Raw genomic sequence first — 19630 nt, 5'->3', positions numbered from 1 at the left:
TAACTTATAATCTTAGCTTCTGTTTTGAATATACATGCCTGGTTTTTGTTTTGTTTTGTTTCATTTGTTAATAGAAATTTCTTTCTTTCTTGTCACTCAAAAGTTCAACCTCATGCGGGATAATACTGTCAACCCAAAAACCACAGCTCTCATTTTAAAGGGAATAAGAGAGCATTTATTCTGGAGCTATTTGAGTCACCCAAGAACACAGATTTTGGTTACCCCAGTTTCCATGCTTCATTATGGAAGAAATTTCATGACATTTTTATAGTTTTATGGAAAAAAGAAAGCCAAAGACGAAGGCAAGTTTAAAATGCTTGGTGAGGGCATCAAAGAGGTAGGTACATCGAGCCTTCCCTACAGGCTCAAGATGCTATCTGGTGGCATTCTTAGCTCTTGGATTGATGGACACCAGTGGTCTGCTGAGTTAATAGATTCTAAGAGAATTTTCTTTGTTAGTTGTAAAAAGTTAGTTCCAGCACAGAGGTGGACAATGGATGAACTAGCCCAAGATAAGCTAACTAGCAACATTCAGTCTCTCTACAATAGTGAAATTCTAATCAGCCAGCCAAGTCTCTACAGACTTCCTTTCAGGAGGTTTCTGTTCACAATACCACAGACACAGTGTGACTGGCCAAGTTGGAATTGGTAGCACAAAGTTCCAATGCAATTTTGCGATATGACATCCACCCAGATGTCAAAAGGCTTCTGTTCCCATATTGTTCTTTTATTTTAATTTTTATTCATTTTGCATATGAACCACAGTTCCCCCTCCACTCCTCCTGCTCCTTCTACCTCCCCCCAACTCACCACCCATCCATTCCCAATCGGCCTCCCATGTGGAGTCAACTAAGCTTGCCATATCCAGTTGAGGCAGGACCAAGGTCCTCTTTCCTACATCAAGGCTGAGCAAGGAATCCCATCATAAGAATAGGCTCCAAAGAGCCAGCTCATGCACCAGGAATAGATCATGGTCCCATTTCCAGGGGTCCCACAAACAGACAAAGTTACACAATTGTCATCCACATGTAGAGGGCCTAATTTGTTCCCATGCAAGTCCCCATCTGTCAGTCTAGAGTCTGTGAGCTCCCAAGAGCTCAGGTCAGCTGTCTCTGTGGTTATAAATCTTTCATTTTTCATTTTAGAGCTACTGTCCATGTTCTACAGGCACTTACATGATGGTAAAAGGGCTTGGGTAAAGAGATAAAGTCTCAATCTCTCTCTCTCTCTCTCTCTCTCTCTCTCTCTCTCTCTCTCTCTCTCTCTCTCTCTCTGTGTGTGTGTGTGTGTGTGTGTGAGAGAGAGAGAGAGAGAGTATGTCTATGCGTGTGTCCATCTGTCTCCAAATTTTTCAAGATTATGAAGAAAAGAGTCTTAACAAAAGATAAGTATTTATAGAAATCAGTTGGGAAGCAGGAGCCTGAAACATTGATTGCAAAGGAGTGACAGCCCACACATAAACACCATGGGAATAAAGATTAAGATGCTATCATGAAGACCAAGGGTAATCAAGTCTTCAGAAAGAAAGAATTGGTCAACTGTACCAAATATTCCAGAGAGTTTGAACAGCTGAATGTGCGAAGGCTAAGACACTGAGTTTAGGAACAAAGTAACTTCTGATCCTCCTGTCCATGGCAGTGTCTCTGAGAGCTGTGGGCAAAAGGCAAAGTAGAAATCAAGGTAGGAAATGAAGAAGGAGAGAAGACAATGCTGTGGAGAGACTTGGATTGAGAAAGACTTCCCCTTTTGTCTTCACAATGTTGTTCTATATGCTTAGCTGCTAATAGAGCAGAGTGCTGAAGACATGGAAGAACAAGACTGATGGAGAGAGCCCTTGAAGAAGGTAGAGGGCTGGGAGTCACAGTGAAGGGCCACCACTGAAGTAAAGAGAAGAAAGCAAAAGAGAATGGTCAGAGTGAAGCAAAGAATCTAGGGTTTGAAGGAGGAAAGAAACAAGAAGATGTGAGGTCAGGTGCTGAGTTTTTGCGGGGGTTGTTGTTGGGTGTGTGTGTGTGTATGTGTGTCTGTGTTACCCAGTTCTCAACTAAAGCCAATCTGCCTGTGACCCTGGAATAAGCTGACACCTCAGTTCAACTATCTGCTACACAGACTCCTAAAAATGTCACCAAAGCTACTTGAGCTTTGGTGTCCTGATCTATAGAAGATAGTTTATAAACCTTCCTTCAGGGGCTCTCACAAGGGACATGTTTTTACCATGTTATATATTAAAACAGTGATGGTCTTATTGTGGGTTCTTGAATAATTGTAGATCTATTGTCTTAATTATATCTGGCTGTGTTTAGAAGACAATGAACTAAACTCAATGAGAGAACATAAATATTCACATTATGTATAACATATTATATATAGCATGTACCAGTGCTAGACATAGCAGCTACTTGAAAAATATTCACATAACATATTACAGAGAGACTCTTGCTGTTTGGCTTGTGTGGTTTGGTTTTCTCACTTAGTTTTGGGGTCCCTTGTTACCTATATTATTAAAGCCTTTGCTGTCACTGGGTATTAGAAAATGTTCCATTCTCAGTGCTACCATTCTCTGTGGGTTCTCAACTACAGGTTACAAGGAAGAACAATTATATTATCTGATATTTCTTACCCAAACTGTTTAGCCATTTCCTTATACATTGCCTAAGGAGAAGGAAATAGCTAGATGCTCAGCTCAGGCAGCTAAAATAGATGGGGCCTCAACCCATTGCTTCTTTTTGTTATCACTTAGTTTTCAGAACTATCATCAAAGAAGTCCCACTGAGAGAGGTTCCCCTGATTAGCCTCTAAGCATATAAATTTGGTCAGAAATGCATTGATTTACTTGAAGACAAAATTATTAGAGGTATCCTTGGCATAAAATTCCTTCTCTTGAGTTTTCCTTTCTCTAAAGACTTTAGTAAACTTTAACTTTTGAAGTAAAGACCTACAAGCAGAAAGAAATGGATTGGCAGCCTAGGGGATAGGGCTGGAACAAACTGGTCCCATGATATCAAGGCAACTCCAGCTCTCAAGGCCCAGTAGACTAATGAATCATGGATCTGTGCCTCTTCCCAAGGCTGATATTGACCAAAGTGTTGTTAAAGCCATCTGAAGTTCCATGAAATCATTGTGTTTTTTAAAGAGCATCAAGCTAAATCCTCTAAACCTATGAGTAGCCCACTGCTAAAAGATGGGCTCTTGACTGAATAGTGAGTTGGAAAAAGAACATTAGAGATGCAACAGAACTTCTCTCCACTGATGCTCTCCTCGAAATGAAGAATTCTGCCAAGTCTGACTCAAAGGAAACAAATCACTACAAATTTGCATATTTTGGACTTAATAAAAAAGGAAACATCATTTTTCCTTAGAAATCCAAGATTTGAGGCTAACTCTAAATAAGCCTCATTATAACAAACCCTTCCATTATAATAACTGTATCTTGATGCCATGGTCAAAAATATTACATATAAATGGCCACCCCAAAGTTTCACAGTATTCTTCAGTATTTGTAAATACACTAGAGTTAGAAACATAAATAGTTCAGGAAAACAACTATATGTTTTTGTACTTCAGTTGCCCAGGCCACAAATTACTGCATATATTTCAGATTCTGCTACTCTTTGCAATTCAAATTCAGGAAATCCTGAAACGGCCATCAAGGCTCTGCTTGAAAATATAGTAACATGAAAAGTAGATTTCTTCTACTGTCTTTACTTTTATGTCCAGTGAGCATGCTTATAGGAGGTGGTGGTGACATCTTTTCACATTTTCTGTTATGTCTGATCAATTATGGAACAAGAAATATGGTTCTTGCTTTTTTTTTTTACTCTGCCCTTAGGTCTCATCACAACTCAACTAGCAAACTTTAACATCTAAGGGTAACTGTAGTCTTGAATTGGCTCTGTTGAGGCCAATTAAAAGAAAGTTACTTTCTTCTGGTCAAAAGAGTAAAATCTACCTCTGGCCTTGATTAGAGACCTAACATTCCAAGCTATCCAAACATTAGACTTAATGTAGGCAGACCTGTCAGCTCCCTGGCCAAGAAGAAGCTTAATTTGCCTCAAATCACGCTAAAGAGATGGGAGGAATAATTATTCTTTTTATGAGATGATACAATTTTCCTTCTCTGAAACCATACTCTCTGCAGTCACTGTGGATCCATCACAAGGCCCTGTCAAGTCTGCCTTCGTTTCTGAGACTGACTCAATTAGACCTAACTTTTCTGCTTTCTTCTTTTCTCTCTTTCATTTGGCCAGATCCTCAGTGAGCTGTGCTTGGTTCCTCGGACTTTCCCACTCTTTCTCTGAAGCTACCTCCCTTTTGCCATGTGACTGCTACTCAAACCTCCATGCCTAACTCAAGGAGCCTTTTTCCTCTTCTCCATCTCCCTTTTCTGGGCAGCTACTGAGATTTTCAACTTGCCCACCCTGTGGTTTCTCTTTTAAACTCTGATAAAATTGTCCTTCTGAGTCAGTTCTTAATTTCTTTCATTAACAAGACTAACAGCCCTGGGAGGAGACCTCTATTTCTCTAGCAACATGTCACACCCTATGTGGGATTTCTCACAAGCAATTTCAGTTATCCTTCCAAGGAATAAGGTGTGGTATGCTTATGTTGAATGTGTTGCACTTTAAGTACTTGGTTGCTGTTTGTTTGTTTTCCAAATCATTCCCAGAGATTCACTAGGAATGTTAAGTCAGAGTCCCTTCCCTTACAGACTGAGAGTTGATTATGTACTTGCCTCTGTCCTGTGTGCCCAGCTATGACTTCTAGCTAGCATTCTTGAGTCTCTGTCCTAGAGCCTTAGAAAAGGAGAACATGTTCTCATCTACTGGTCTCTGCATAAAGAAATGTCAGCAGCAGGTGAACCTGCTGTGGAATCTGGTCTACTGAAAGAACTCAATCATATTTATTGTATTCAGAATTCATTCAGCAGGAATGCCTTTCTGGTCTAAAAACCTTCAGTTACAATTCAAACTGGATAAGAGGTTTCCCAACACCTCACGTGTTTATCCTGATAAGGGAGGGACTTGTAGGAATGGACGATCTTCTCCAAGACCAACTCTAATAAACAAGAGAAACAATTGTGACTTTAGCTTCAGATTTGTAGTTATTTCTGTCTCAGACATAATGTAAATGCAATGAACAGCTAGGTATTTTCTTCTTTAGTTAGTTAAATAAAATTATTTCCAAATTACTTTGGAGATAAGACACTAAGTAGGAAAAGACTAAAACTAAGTTTCATAATTGGTGCAAGAATTTGAGCATTTCTAAGTGAAAGTTTTGCCATACTATCACTAAAAAAAAGTCAATATTATATATATTCAACGCTGAAATATTTGGTCTTCTAGAAAAGAAAGATACACTTTATATGCCTACAGGAAGAAACAAGTTAAAGACAGTAATCTGCTCTGAGTCACCCATGTATGTGCTTTTCAAGATATTAAACAACTAAACAATGATAGCACAAGATGAATTTAAACCCACAAAATATATTTCTCCCCCAAAGGAGACAATACATAGAAGAGATCACTCTGTGACATATCTGAATTATGGCCTAGTCAAAACTTACACATTTTTATAATATTATTTCCCTGCAACTAAGGCAAAAATCTTTTCTTTTGTTTAATGTATTCAACTTAATGCCCCTATTCAGTCATGTCTTCCTCTTAGGATATAAAAATAATATTTAAAATAAAGGTAACCATTTGCTAGTAATCTATTATAACTAAATGTTAGCAAAAGAATTATTATTTTCAGAGTTTAAAGAATGAAGATGTATGAAGTAACCTAAGGTAGCATACAGTAGTACCATACTTCTGCCTCAAGAAAGACCAGTGCAGCTTCTTCTCTACACCCCCAGAGGCTCACTGCTCTCCTCTACTAACACTTGCCTGAGTGTGTCTCCCTTGGCAATGCTTTAATAGGCATTAAATTCTCGATGATATTTCATCCTTAGGATCATCTGAACTCACTCTAAATTACATGCACAGAATCAACTCCCTCCTAGGGATCACTGACCCATGGATTTAATTTATTTTAAACAAAAGCAATGTGGGGGTCCTAGTTATGGTTCCCATTGCTGTGATGAAACACCATAGCCAGAACACCTTGAGGAGTAAAGAGTTTATGTCTCTTACATTTGCAGGTAACAGCCCATCACTGAAGGAACTCATACAGGGCAGGAACCTAGAGACAGGGGCTGGTGCAGAGGCCAGGGAGGAATGCTATTTACTGGCTTGCTCCCCTTGCTCAGCCTACTTTCTTATAGAACCCAGGACCACCTGCCCAGAGGTGGCACCACCCACAATGGGCTGGGCCTCTCCCACATCAATGGCTAATTAAGAAAATGCCCTACAACTAAATCTTATGGAGGCATTTTCTCAATTGAGGTTACCTTCTCTCAGATGACTCTAGCTTATGTCAAGAGTACATAAAATTAGACAACACAATGGAATATTACTTTAAAATGTCATCTGATCATTTATACATCTCATCTTCCCAAAGATGTATTACACAGCTGGAAGAGTTTAATCTTCCATCATTTAAGATATTTGATCCAGCTGGGGGTTGGTGGCACATGCCCTTAATCCCCGCACTCGGGAAGCAGAGGCAGGCAGATCTCTGTGAGTTCAAGGCCAGCCTTGACTACAGAGTGGGTTCCAGGACAGCCTCCAAAACAATACAGAGAAACCCTGTCTCAAAAAAAAGATATTTGATCCATTCATGTTTGATATTACAATGTCAATAACCAGTGAGCTAAAGAAAAATGAGTTGTATACTCACAAAGGAAAATAACCAGAAATGGCAAACCATTTAATTCAAAATAGGTAACCATCTGGTGGATTAGAATCTCATGCTGCACTATGAAGGCTACTCACTCTTTTTAGGCTATATAGATGTCAAGAAAAGGGAACAGGACATCAGAACAAAAGAAACAGTTTGGCTATGAAAATATTTAACATCATTATACACAAATAGTATGGCACACCTGTCTCTGTAACTGGGGCTCTCAGTTTTCTGTTTCAGGTTACCTTTTCTGGATACACACACACACACACACACACACACACACACACACACACACACACACCCTGGAAAGCATGTGAGCAGATGATGTGACTTGATTTCCAACACTTCCTCAGACAGTCTCTAGCCCTTGTCAAAGAAAGGCATTCTTTCTTCAGAAACGTGGGTGATTTTAGTTCAGTTTCACACTGTAGTATTTCCACTTTGAACCATAATATCTTGATTTAACAGATGAGTTCTCCAAATAATGTATTTCAAATTTGGGCTTGAGAAGAATTGTGGGTGGGCTTTTCTGTCCTGACAGCCAGTTCTCCAAATAACGACACAAAATAAAACTTACTAATTATAAATGTTTGGTTTATATCTTAGACTTGTCTCCAGCCGGCTCTTATAACTTAAACCAACCCATTTCTATTCACCTATGTGTTGTCCCAAGGCTCACTTACCTCATCTGTGAGTTTCTCATGCTGCTTCTTCCGCGTCTTGCTCGAGAGTCCTCTGACTCTGCCCTCCTGTTTCCAGAGCTCTCTCTTCCCTGAAAATTCTTCCTAGCTATTGGACAGTCCCCTTTTTATTAACCAATGAGAGTAATACATATTTTCAGTGTACTAAAAGATTATTCCACAGCGTTTCCCCCTTTTGTCTAATTAAAAAGAAAGGTTTTAACTTTAACAGGGTAAAATTATATACAACAAAAAGAGTTATCAAGTAAGAACTGCAGTTATAACATCCAGTCCATTTTCATTTGGCAAATTCAGAGAAAATTCTCCATTATCTATATTATCTTACAGAATCTAAAGTTTTGTATTTAATTCACTTTCTATCCTAACTTGTATTACCCAAAACTATCCTTTTATGACTTTCAACCATAAGGTTGAAGGACTGATCTGCCTTGTCTTGGAAAGGTTTGGCAGCGACTTTCTTCTGTGTCCTGATTGTCCAATTTGGGCAGCATACTGCCAGCAGCCAAGGGCAGTTTCTTACCCACTTGCTAACAGAAAGCTAACTCCATATGGAGTTTCTCCGTTGCCCATTATATTCTCTGAAATAGATCTGTGCTGCTAGGACCAGACATTTCTCACTGTCATTAAAAGTCTTATATTATTAAAACATCCCAAATGTCATATTCAGTAGATCTCTGAAGTGTTTGAAGACCACATGCCTATCTAAAGTATCTGTTTGACTTTGAAAACATACCTAGCATGACTACAAGTTTGATTTTAATAGGTGACTAACTACTAATCTTCATTTTTTTAATATCCTAAGTAGTTTGTAATAATAACTTTCAAGAACTAGAAATTTACATTACATTTTAAAATGAGCTGCATAGGTGTAATACCTTAAACAACAGTAGAAACATTTGTACATATGTTCTAACAAAAATAACCTTAAATTTGTATCAATATACAAAAGTATCTTAAACAAGAGTAGAAACATATACAGAATAACCCAACTAACCTCAAATTTGTATCAATATACAAAACTTCATGCTGATGTAAAATAAATAAGTCTAGGAGTTGTTTTTTTAGTTCAAAAGTAGATTCAATAATCTACCCCTTTATCCTATAATTTCTATATCCCCCTTTTTCTTTTCAGAACAAGATCCCTGAATCTAATCTCCTTTGCTTAGCTATTTTTCCCTGACCATTACCAATAACAACTTGTAACCAAGCCCCCTAAACAATGACAAATATCCATAATCCACTGAATGACCAAAAACCACCACTCCTCCTCTTAGAAATGTGGGTGTTGTGTTCTCTAGATTGCTTCCTGTTGTCTGGAGGGCAATGGCATCCCTTGGGGACACTAAGAAAATTGAAATAATGGGAAAGTCCTGGGAGAGCTAGCTGTATCATTTGTTTCCTGTCTCTGTGTAATGGGAAAGTGTAGGCCTTATCTGAAATCCTGGCTGGAATAGTGCATGAAGCTGGGCCATCTCAGCTAGCCTCCTTGAAATTGTCCTGAGCAGTTTGTAGTCCAAAACTGATCTTTGGGTAGTGTTTGTCAGCTTAGTGGCATCATCAAGGATATAGAACAAAAGGAAAACACACAAACACACCTCACTCTGAGCAGCACTGACAGAAGTCTGAGATGATCAGTTTGTCTTTCATTCCTTTCTACACACTCCTAAGTGACTTGACTTCAGGTAAGCCTTAGCCTTGTTCCATTCTATCTCTGGTTTTCACATGTCTTCCTTTGCAAACAGCAGTATGTGTAACTGCACTAAAGAACAACCATCCTCAACATTCCTTGACAGCTATTGCCTAGAAATGGTCATGTGCCTTTTTGGCTCTGCTACAAATTACTCAAGGTATACCAGAGATCACTTCTTAGAAAGGTCATGTTCTCTCTCCAAAAAAACCATGTGTAAACACTTAAACAGGAAACTTCATGCAGAGTTTAACAGAGGCATGAAAAGATTGTACCATACTCACAACCTTTCCTGGAAGAGAGAGTATAATCTTTACATTAAACCTTTTTAAATGGAAAACAGAGAAATCAATGTCTAAGTTGTCAGCCACTAGAAAAACATGTACACCCCCATAGTATCATTTTGATATAATTTCAAATCTCCAAATGCTTTGTTGTTGCTTGAATATTCAGTGTACATAAACTTCAGGTTCACAAATATTTACCATGACTCATACATATATTTGTTGAGATATTAGATTTCTGTGGTTCTGCTTGTCTTAATATACTTAAATCTCATTTCTAAAGTATGTCTATTGCATCACTAGAAGTAGTTGTATATTTGGGTTTTCAATCAGCTGGCTTACTTGGTTGGGTTGACTACAAATTTGTTGACATATATTGATGACTCCTCATTTTCTTGCCCAGGAATCATTTCTTCTACTCATTTATTTTCAATTTCTCTACTTTCTTATTTGACAGTATCACATGAGCAGCAAAACAGAGCTCTCTAAGCTCACAAGGACTGATATAAACTAATTAGAAGACTTTCCAATGGAGACTATTCCCTCCCATGTTACCACTGCTTAGACAGCAAAGAGGAAAAAAATCTAGCTCTTAGCACAGTAAGGCAATACTTTCATTCAAAAAAGCTCCTATTTAGCAATTTAGACCTCAGCTCACATTTTGGACTTTGAATACAGAACCGTCAGTTTGGGGTAAAGTACACTATAAAAATAGCCTCAGGAATAGGTTTTCAGTTAAGAAAATTCTTGATCGCCTTTTATAGTTAGCAGAAAAAAAGTCAGCCCTTTAATAAGATGAGATACATTCTGACAGAAAAGGCTGTGTGTAACTGAAATGCAGGAAGTCAGAGAAGTTCCTCGCACACAGGTGTGCAGAAGCACTGGAGTGTTACTAACGAACACTAAATAGAAGTGTTGAATAGTTTGTAATGTGAAGAAGATCCAGAAATAAGAGTGGAAATCAGTGCTGGCTCATTTCATTAGCAGTGGGGCTGACAACCCCCACAGCTTCAAAATCCTTTTTCAAAAGTGAGTGCCTGGGTTGCCTACTCCAGTTGTTGCCACCTGGACCCAGCACAAAAAAATAAGCCTTCTCTGTGGATTCTCAGATAACCAGGTCATTACAAGATACATCTAAATAACGCTGTCATCCTGATTCCATTTTAGTGAAATTTTACAGTATTTACTTTTATTTCCTTGTGTGACCTTATTGTGGGCATAATTTGCTACAAAAGAAATTAGTCAAAATGTAAACAATGCTTAAAAGAATGGGAAAAACTGAAACAATCCCTGTATCCTCACAATCTTTTCTATGGGAGTATTTCACAAATTCTAATAACAATTTTTAGTGTAGAAACATCTTAATGCAAAAGATCATCAACTACACCATAGCTAAAATGACACAGACATAAAACAAATGAAGTCCTAAATGTCACCTGAAATCCCTCTACTATTGCTACAATATATACTTTGTAAATTAAGGGATAAAACTTGAACTATTACCCATCAGAGCAATATACATAAATATCCTCATAAAAGAAAGCACTAAATATTTTAACAGTTTGCTTCAAAGTTTAATGATTTGCAGATGGCATCTAGATCTTAAAATGTATAGAAAGATATTTTACAGCTCTGCCTAAATATAAATAATACATCCATCTAATTCACGAATGGCAAAGACTCATCCTTCTCCTGATGAATATGCTCATCATCCATGACTGCCAGTGAAATTATAAGGATACACTATAATAAAATATGGTGCCCCTGTGTAGAGATAATGGGAAGTAATCCATCCCATAAAAACAGTAATTAACTTGCAATCTTTCCTTACTGCTGACCAGTTACTGTGATGCTGAAGAATACTTATGGATTGAAAAATACTTTTAGGTTGAGTTTGATAAAGTTATACTTCACATTTATCTAGGCAGGAATTTTCAAGAATACCATATTCCAGAAGAAACAATGAAGACAAAACTGTATGTGTTTCAGTGTGTGTGCCTGTCTGTGTGTGTGTGTGTGTGCCTGTCTGTCTGTGTGTGTGTGTGTGTGTTTGTGTATATGTGTGAGTGTGTGTGTGTGTGTGTGTACGTGCCTGTGTGTGTGTGTGTGTGTGTGTGCGCGCGCGCGCGCCTGTGTGTGTGTGTGTGTGTGTGTGTGTGTGCCAGAGAATATCATGTGTCCTCGCCTATCACTGTCTGCCTAACTCCGCTGAGTCAGAGTTTCTCACTGAATATGTACCAACAGGGGCAGTCCATGAGCCCTAGAAGTCCTCTGTCTCCAGCCACACCCATAGCACTGGGGTTGCAGGCATGCATGTGGCCACACTTAGCCTTTTACATTAATGATATAAGCCAAACCCAGGTCCTCATGTTTGCACAGCAAGCACTCTTCCCACTGAGCCATCTCTCCAGCCCAGACCTTGTATAATTATAAAATAAACACAGAAGTAATTGAGGAACCACTTGCTTGGAGATGGTATTACAAATGTGAATTCAATATATTTGAGCAAATGGAGGCCTGAAGGCACCTATATGGCTTTTAAAAAGCATTAGAAAACAAAACTGCTAATGACAGTGGAAGTGTTTCATTTTAGAATATAAGGTGTTTCATTTTCCTTAAGTTTAAATGTCACAAATCATTCTCTCTATTTTTAACTTTTTATTGATTCTTTTTGGATTTCAAACCATGCATTCCAATCTCCTCCATCTCCCCATCCCCTTGCAACCTGCCCTCCAAAAAAAAATTTAAAAGCAAAAACAAACAAAAAACAAAAATCTTGGTGTAGAGGCTGTAGTGTGGCCCACTGAGTCACACCATACACCCTTTAGTCCATATATCTTTACTTGCAAGTGTTCATTGCAATGAGTCATTGATCTGGTTCCAGGCCTCTGGCTTCTACTATACCCTTGACACTGGGGTTCCTCTTGAATTTCCTATTGTTGCCACATGTCGTGGAAATCTATAGCTTTGCATCTGCAGATCTGGTCCCTTCACACACTCCAGCAGTTCACAGAGGAGATGGATGTTGGGTTAGGCCAATTCATAGCCCTGGTTCTGGGCCTGGGTAGTAGTTGGATTGGTCACCCCGCTAGCTTTTCCCTCACTACATGGGCGAGCTCTCCAGCACTACCCTACCTAGTTCACCCAATGTAGCAGACAGCAAGGAGTGGAGCCAGTTCTACCCACACAACCCTGGGTCCTGCTTACCTTCACTAACACACCAGGGCCAGCTCTACTGTTTTGCCCAGATGAGGTACAGAGCCTTATAGTTTGAAATGAACTTAGAGTGTTGAGCATGTACTTTGTGGCTGTCTATATAAGGTATTCTAAAACAATCTTTAATCTTTCAATTGCATTATTGTGGCAATAAAAATGTATGGATGCTAGTACCAAAAAAAAACCTTCAAATTCACAATATATTATAAAAGCGCATGACAGGATGCATTTGTTGAAATTTGCATTTGGTTTGGAAAATGTTTAACAATTGAACATGCCCATGTTTTAACTTTTAAACTCTCATGTTGAGAAAGTATCGAGGTATTTCAGCAATTTTCTCTCAGAGATGTAATGCTTTAAAATTCAAAAAGTAGAGAATTTCTTCTTGGATTATTTTATGATCAATGTACAGGCTCTATGCAAGTAAAATTAAAGCTGTCTGAAAACTCATGGCCACATCAGTGGCTGTTAAAGATGTAGGAAATTGCATAAAAGCATGAAAAGCTTTGGGTAATTTTGCAGTTTCATCTCTAAACATAATTGTAAAGATGTCTGTCTTTCAATTCTCTCTCCCTCTTTCTTCCTTTTAGTTCTTGCCCTTTTAAATAGCTGTGCCTACTGTTGGTTTTCTTGTTAATGTACTGGTTGATCTTCCTCCAGCACAGAAAATATTTACAGGGGTGCTTGCTTTTATCTATATTCACAGAGAATGCTAACAAATTAGAAGAAAGTGCCAGAGAACACCACATACCTTGTCCAGAACATTACAATGGCTTCTGCATGCACGGGAAATGTGAACACTCCATCAATATGCAAGAGCCATCTTGCAGGTAAAATTTTCTTTATTAAACTTTTAAAAAGCATAAAGTAAAAATGTAGAGACTAGCTTTTAAGTGTTAGCGGCAGATTGGTTTATATTTCTGCTTAAATGAGGAAATAGCATCAAAGTTTTTCTGCCTCTCTTACACACACACACACACACACACACACACACACACATGTACACACATACAAACACACACACACATGTACACACATACAAACACACACACACACACACACACACCACATATGCACACACACACACACACAAACATACACATACAAATGCACACAAACACACATACATACAAACACACACATATACACGCATGCAAACACACATACACATACCCAATAACCTGAAGATGTGTGTACCTAATACACTCAGCATACAGCACACCACTCTGTTACAGTATAGTTTTAAGGACATGGCCACCTTTTGTTCACCATCCTTTCCTCTGGATATAGAGCTGTGCTTGGCTCTTCTCCTTTAGTATTTATGGGGAAGTTATTTCCAAGACTCTCCAGATCTCTATGAACTATATGATTTTTCTGGGCACTCACTCTCTTCTCTATAGAGCCTGGTATCGTGAGATGATTGACCACCATATCTATAGTTCAAACTCAGAAGAGACACAAAGAAATTGCTTGTCTGGATTTAGTCTATAAATATAGTTTATAAATATATACTCATGTCTAAAACATAGAGATTATTTCTGAGATGGCAAATCAAAATGAAAATGTATCTATATTTAAATTAATAGACAACTGGCATATGATGAAATAAATTGATTATGGTATAGAGATTTACCAAAATAGCACTGTCTGGGTCTCTCTCTCTCTGCCTGTTCCCCCATCTCTGCTTCTCTGTCTGTCTGTCTGTCTGTCTGTCTGTCTGTCTGTCTGTCTGTCTGTCTGTCTCTCTCTCTCTCTCTCTCTCTCTCTCTCTCTATCTATCTTTTACCTACAGCTGTCGTCTATACCTGTTTCCTTTCATGGAATACACTGGAATCTTCCTGTTCTTCAATAGGCAGAGTGAACATGACAAGGAGAGAACTCTGCTGCCCCTCTTTATGCAGCAGTTATTAAATCAAACCCTCCAGATACCATGGAAAGTCCTCAGGACGTAGTTACAAGATATTCAAAGTTGAATACTAGAGACTTTCAACAAATCAATGACATATTGATCCAATTTAGTATATTTTCATATCAAATGCTTATTTCAATATGAAAATTACTCATCTGAATTTTTGGCTGGGAGGCTGAGTGAGAAGCACAATTCACCCTAAGCGGACATTCACAGTAGCTTTGTTTCTATACCTGTATCATCAACACCAAAATTTTTCTCTTCAAAACTTTTAAAGAGAATTACAAAAATATTTCTCTGTTCAAAACTAATGACTTTATGGCCATCAAACTTAAGAAATTACTCCTGCTTTATCTCTGACTCAATGTTTTCTCAGCATTTCTCTAACAATGGCATAGAAAATGTCTAAAACAAATAGCCTTATTTTTCATTTGCACTATGCCATTAAGAAATATGTAAAAGTGTTAATTGAGGCTAAAGAAATTAAAATGAAAGTGTTCTGGGCCACAAGTGACCAGATATTGTCCTTTCTTCCAGATGTGATGCTGGTTATACTGGCCAACACTGTGAAAAAAAGGACTACAGTGTTCTCTACGTTGTTCCTGGCCCTGTGCGATTTCAGTATGTCTTGATTGCAGCTGTCATTGGAACGATTCAGATTGCTGTCATATGTGTGGTGGTCCTCTGCATCACAAGGTCAGTAATTGTATTTGGGCATCACCCAAGCTAAGGGCAGCACTGGTCCTCTGAGTCTCTTGGTGGACAGAATGTAGCCATCTGTTCTCCATGAGTCCTAGCTCCTCATTGTTAGAACATTTCAATAGCCAAATGGAAAGGCATGGGTTTTCCTACAGGACAGGCACAATTTATTTTACTCATTTTCATATTATGATGAGGATTGTCTATGTCCTTAGATTATTGTCTTCTCTAACATATAATGGCAACCTCTGTTTAAACATTCTTCTCTTTTATCTGTAAAAGGCCACTTTTCATTCAGACTCTGAACCAGTGATTACCTACTGGAATCACTATGCCAAATGTGATAATAGATGTTATATAAGGTCTAGAAATGCTTAAGTTCTAGCACTCATTAATATTTGAACACCATCAGTGTTAACACACTTGGTGTCAACAGCCAACACTTTTTAACTTTAAGATGGTAAGTGTTAATCGCAATGTTATAAATGTAATGAGAAAGATTGTGTTATACTAAATGAAAACCTTTGATATATTTCTGAAACAGCAGCAAATATCACACCTTAATAACAATTTCCAAGCCCAGGAAAAGGTAATTTTTATTTGGACAGTGATGAGATAGAATAGAGATTTCATCCAGTTTCAACAGGAAATCGAGCTGTGACTCCTGAGTGATGTTTGAGGTTCAGTTTGAGATGAAAAGCAAAGACTGGGATTTGATGGACCTCTTGAGTGTGCAAATGCATGGTAGGTGAGAACTAGGCTCTAAACCCAATGCATCATTCATGTCCTGTGACATCCAAAATGCCAATGTAGATCCTTTAAAAAAAACTGAATTCACTCTCTTTTTAAAAATTTCCAAGGAAACTCTAAGGTTTTTTATCAGATCTATAAAACATTAAGACTTTCATTCATTTCTATAGTTCTATAGTAAATCAAAATTTCCCCTAAAATGGGAAAATAAAAAACATTATGCAATTAAAGTATAAAGACTGTAACATACCTTGGCATCTGTATTACACAATCTTCTTTAAAGACAAGTGTGGAATCTGCTCTTTTAAAAAAGGCAAAATATAGCTCATAAATCCTCACCTAGCCTACAGGCACAAGGGAAGATCATCACTGGAGCTCATGCTGCCCTAAGCCAACTGAGTCCATCATCCAGACACTCATGTTTAGATGCCAAGTGAGCCAATGGATTATATGAAAATAAAAGCAGAGGACATAAAGACAACTTGAAAACCAAAAGTACTGAGCAAAAAAAAGAAAAAGAAAAGATAAAGAAGAATCTAAAACACAGAAAACTGTATCATACATCTTTCAGGCCACAAAGAAAAATGAAGCTGGTATTTATATTCAAATTGTAACAACTTAATTGTTGTTTTATATAGTGAAGAAAGTCAAACTTTCAATACTTCAGACATTTCTTCAAATAAGTTTTTCATTTTTCATTCCTATACATAACTTAAAAATATAATATAGAGACTCTTTTACCAGGAATTGTGTGTTTATATGTTATAATTGTGCCATATGTTTATATATTCACTTGTTTGAGTGCACAAATTCACATGCATACACACTTTACAACATTACAAAAAAGTTATCCTCACTTTCATGGCGGATCCCTAAAATATGAGGTATCATCAAATACTGAGATTACACAGCTGAGTAATGAAGTCAAAATGGTGTCTGTCTACTGCCTTCACTTTGCATTTAACGCTGCTCCTCTGCTCCTAGCTGCTCATGGTTTTGTCTGCTCTTCTGTCATTGACTACCTATACTAAGATCCCAGTTTGAGTAAGCTATGTCTATTATATTTTCAAGGTGTATGTCTTTTTTTTCCTCTTATTTTTCATACTAAAGCAAAAACTCATTCTATATCTGCTTTAAGGGAAGAGAAATAGCACAGCAGCCATGATTGCATTGTTATAATGCACTATATAAATCTTCTCCTTGTACAACCAAACCTTAGAAACACTTCCTAGGAAAAGTATTAATCTGTATGTCACACCAGTATCCGGGGTAGATTCATTCCATTCATTCAAAAATAGCATGCTTACAAAACAGACTCCCCAACTGCACACCTCTGACCCAAAGAGACCCGATTTCCTGGTGGCCTGGGCAAGCCTTGTTTGTCAAGACCTATTCCAAAATACCCAGACAATAGACAGTTCACAGAATTATTCTTAGCATAGGCCTCTCCATTGTCTTCAATTTTCTCTTAATGCTGGTCTCATCTGGTCTGTTCTCTGTTCTAACTTCCTTTCTTTTCTCTCCTGTCCTACCCATTTCCCTCCAAATTTGTTTCTCCTTTTTTCTGTCTATTCAAGAATCTGCCTCCTGAGCAATATCTCATAAAATATGAATATCTAGAGACCTGTTCCAAAATGAAAAGAGTTGTCCCATTGAGAAGGTGGATTTTCATCTTTTTGTTTCCATCTCCTACTTGTTGAAAATGTGACTTCCCAGATCCATGTTTGTTTATAACAGCTACATGGCCCCAGAAACTACACAAAATGTGCCCACACCTACTATGTATGTGTGTGCGAGTATAGTATGTATGTTTATATACATATTTTCACTGTACCATCCTTAGTTGTATTAGAATTTTGTGTTAGCTGTATATTTCTCTTGCTTGCATCATCAAAGAAACTTGTTATTATAATAAAAAATACTAGATCAGCGATTTTCAGATGTTACTGAATATTAGCTTTTATACGAGCAACATAATTGGTGCCAATTTTTGCCTCTAGTTTTATAGCATTAATGCAAGACAATGATATTAGGCTAACCTAAGCAATATTCCTTTTCATTTGCATATCAGATGTTATCAGTTGGTTTGTTCTGCTGTGATAGGATCTTATAGCACTGAAATGTCAATATAACACTCATCGTTAAGACATTTAAATATAAAGTTGTTGAAGACCTTTAAAGTGAGCTGTGATAAGCTTTGGGACTTGCTTGTTTGCATTGTGCTGAATCTGTTCATTGCACAATATAATAAATAGACTTAAAGAATGAACAGTGAAGGACAAGGTAAAAGTATTTCTCTTCAACTTCTACTTCTGTTCTTCAGTTCTCTACAGAAGCCTAAAGACAACTGCAAGGAGAAGCAAATAATAAGTAAACAATAATAATTTTTACAAGCACTCCCAGTTAGTTCTACTAGGAATCAGTTTTTTGCTCTGAGATACTTTAGTAATTTGCTCCCACAGCTGCACTCTTTGAATATAGGACCAAACTTTAGGTAATCGCATTAGACTAAGATCTGTAAACTTTCCAACCTTCTAGGAAATGCCCCAGAAGCAACAGAATTCACAGACAGAAGCAAAATACAGGGCACTACAGTTCAGACAACACAACAAGAGCATCCACAAGGTTAATCTAGAGGGAGCATGTTTCCCAGTGGCCGGACAACCGACAGCTTGGACTACACAATACAGTATTAGAGACAAAAGAGTAAGACGAGATCTACACATGTTGCCTTGCGTTTGTGGTAATCTACACCAATGAAAACATGTACTACAGCTATATTTGATTATGTATGGATATATTTGAAATAGTATACATTGTCTTGATGTTTTTTCTGTAATGTAAATAAACTATTTATATCACACAATATAGTTTTTCTTTCCCATGTATTTGTTATATATAATAAATACTCAGTGATGAGAAAACAAAACGGCATTCTTAAATTTGCAGTAATTCGTAACTTTTTAAACACTGTCCAACTAGCACGGGCTATGCAGACAGCAGTGTTTCCTCCTCTTGTGCATCTTCAGACAACACATTAGTTCTCACAGGACTCTGGAGCTAGGTTTGAGTGATGCCAAGATCAAGGGAAATGATGGTTATTGGAAAGAGAAAACATAATTTACTTTATTGAGGAAGCATAAAATATGTCAGATACTTGAATGATCTCTGCTTCATCTACTTTCTTCCTTGTCTTTCTCTTTTATTCTCAGAACAGAAAAATCTCTAGCATATAAATTAAATAAGAGAAGAAGGGAGAGAAAGTGTTTTATGACTCAAAATAGAATGCAAACAAGATACTTGTCTTTATTGGGATGCAGCATAATTCTCTCAGTCAAATACATCTAACCTCAGGGTTCTGAGTAAGGTATATATCAGGTATATAAACAGTGGCCGAACTTGTGCTGTTTATGTGAGCAGAAGTAACAGCTAGAAGAAAATTGTAACTGCATCAGTAGGTATGAACCCAAACCTCAGATTCTTAAAAGACCCTTGTTGAATGCCTTTTATACCAGAACTTGGGAAACCAAGGCAGGAAGATCTCTGTGAGTTCAAGGCCAGCCTGGTCTCAGAGCTAGTTCCAGTACAGCCAAGTTTACAC

The 19630-nt window shown here is 37.7% G+C and overlaps 1 protein-coding gene across 1 annotated transcript in view; it reads left to right on the top strand.

Moving 5' to 3' along the window:
* Positions 1 to 18897, top strand: part of Tmeff2 (transmembrane protein with EGF like and two follistatin like domains 2) — a 255344-nt gene extending 236447 nt beyond the window's left edge. Inside the window, exons 8-10 of the mRNA XM_027396870.2 lie at positions 13378 to 13501; positions 15118 to 15276; positions 18568 to 18897. Of these exons, the coding sequence (XP_027252671.1) occupies positions 13378 to 13501; positions 15118 to 15276; positions 18568 to 18664 (380 nt within the window). The 3' untranslated portion in view covers positions 18665 to 18897. The remainder of the gene's footprint in view (positions 1 to 13377; positions 13502 to 15117; positions 15277 to 18567) is intronic.
* Positions 18898 to 19630: the final 733 nt, after the last annotated feature.

The sequence above is a fragment of the Cricetulus griseus genome, chromosome 2 (assembly GCF_003668045.3).
Source record: "Cricetulus griseus strain 17A/GY chromosome 2, alternate assembly CriGri-PICRH-1.0, whole genome shotgun sequence".
Classification (NCBI taxonomy): Eukaryota; Metazoa; Chordata; class Mammalia; order Rodentia; family Cricetidae; genus Cricetulus; species Cricetulus griseus.
This window is presented reverse-complemented; position numbering and strand designations above follow the sequence as displayed.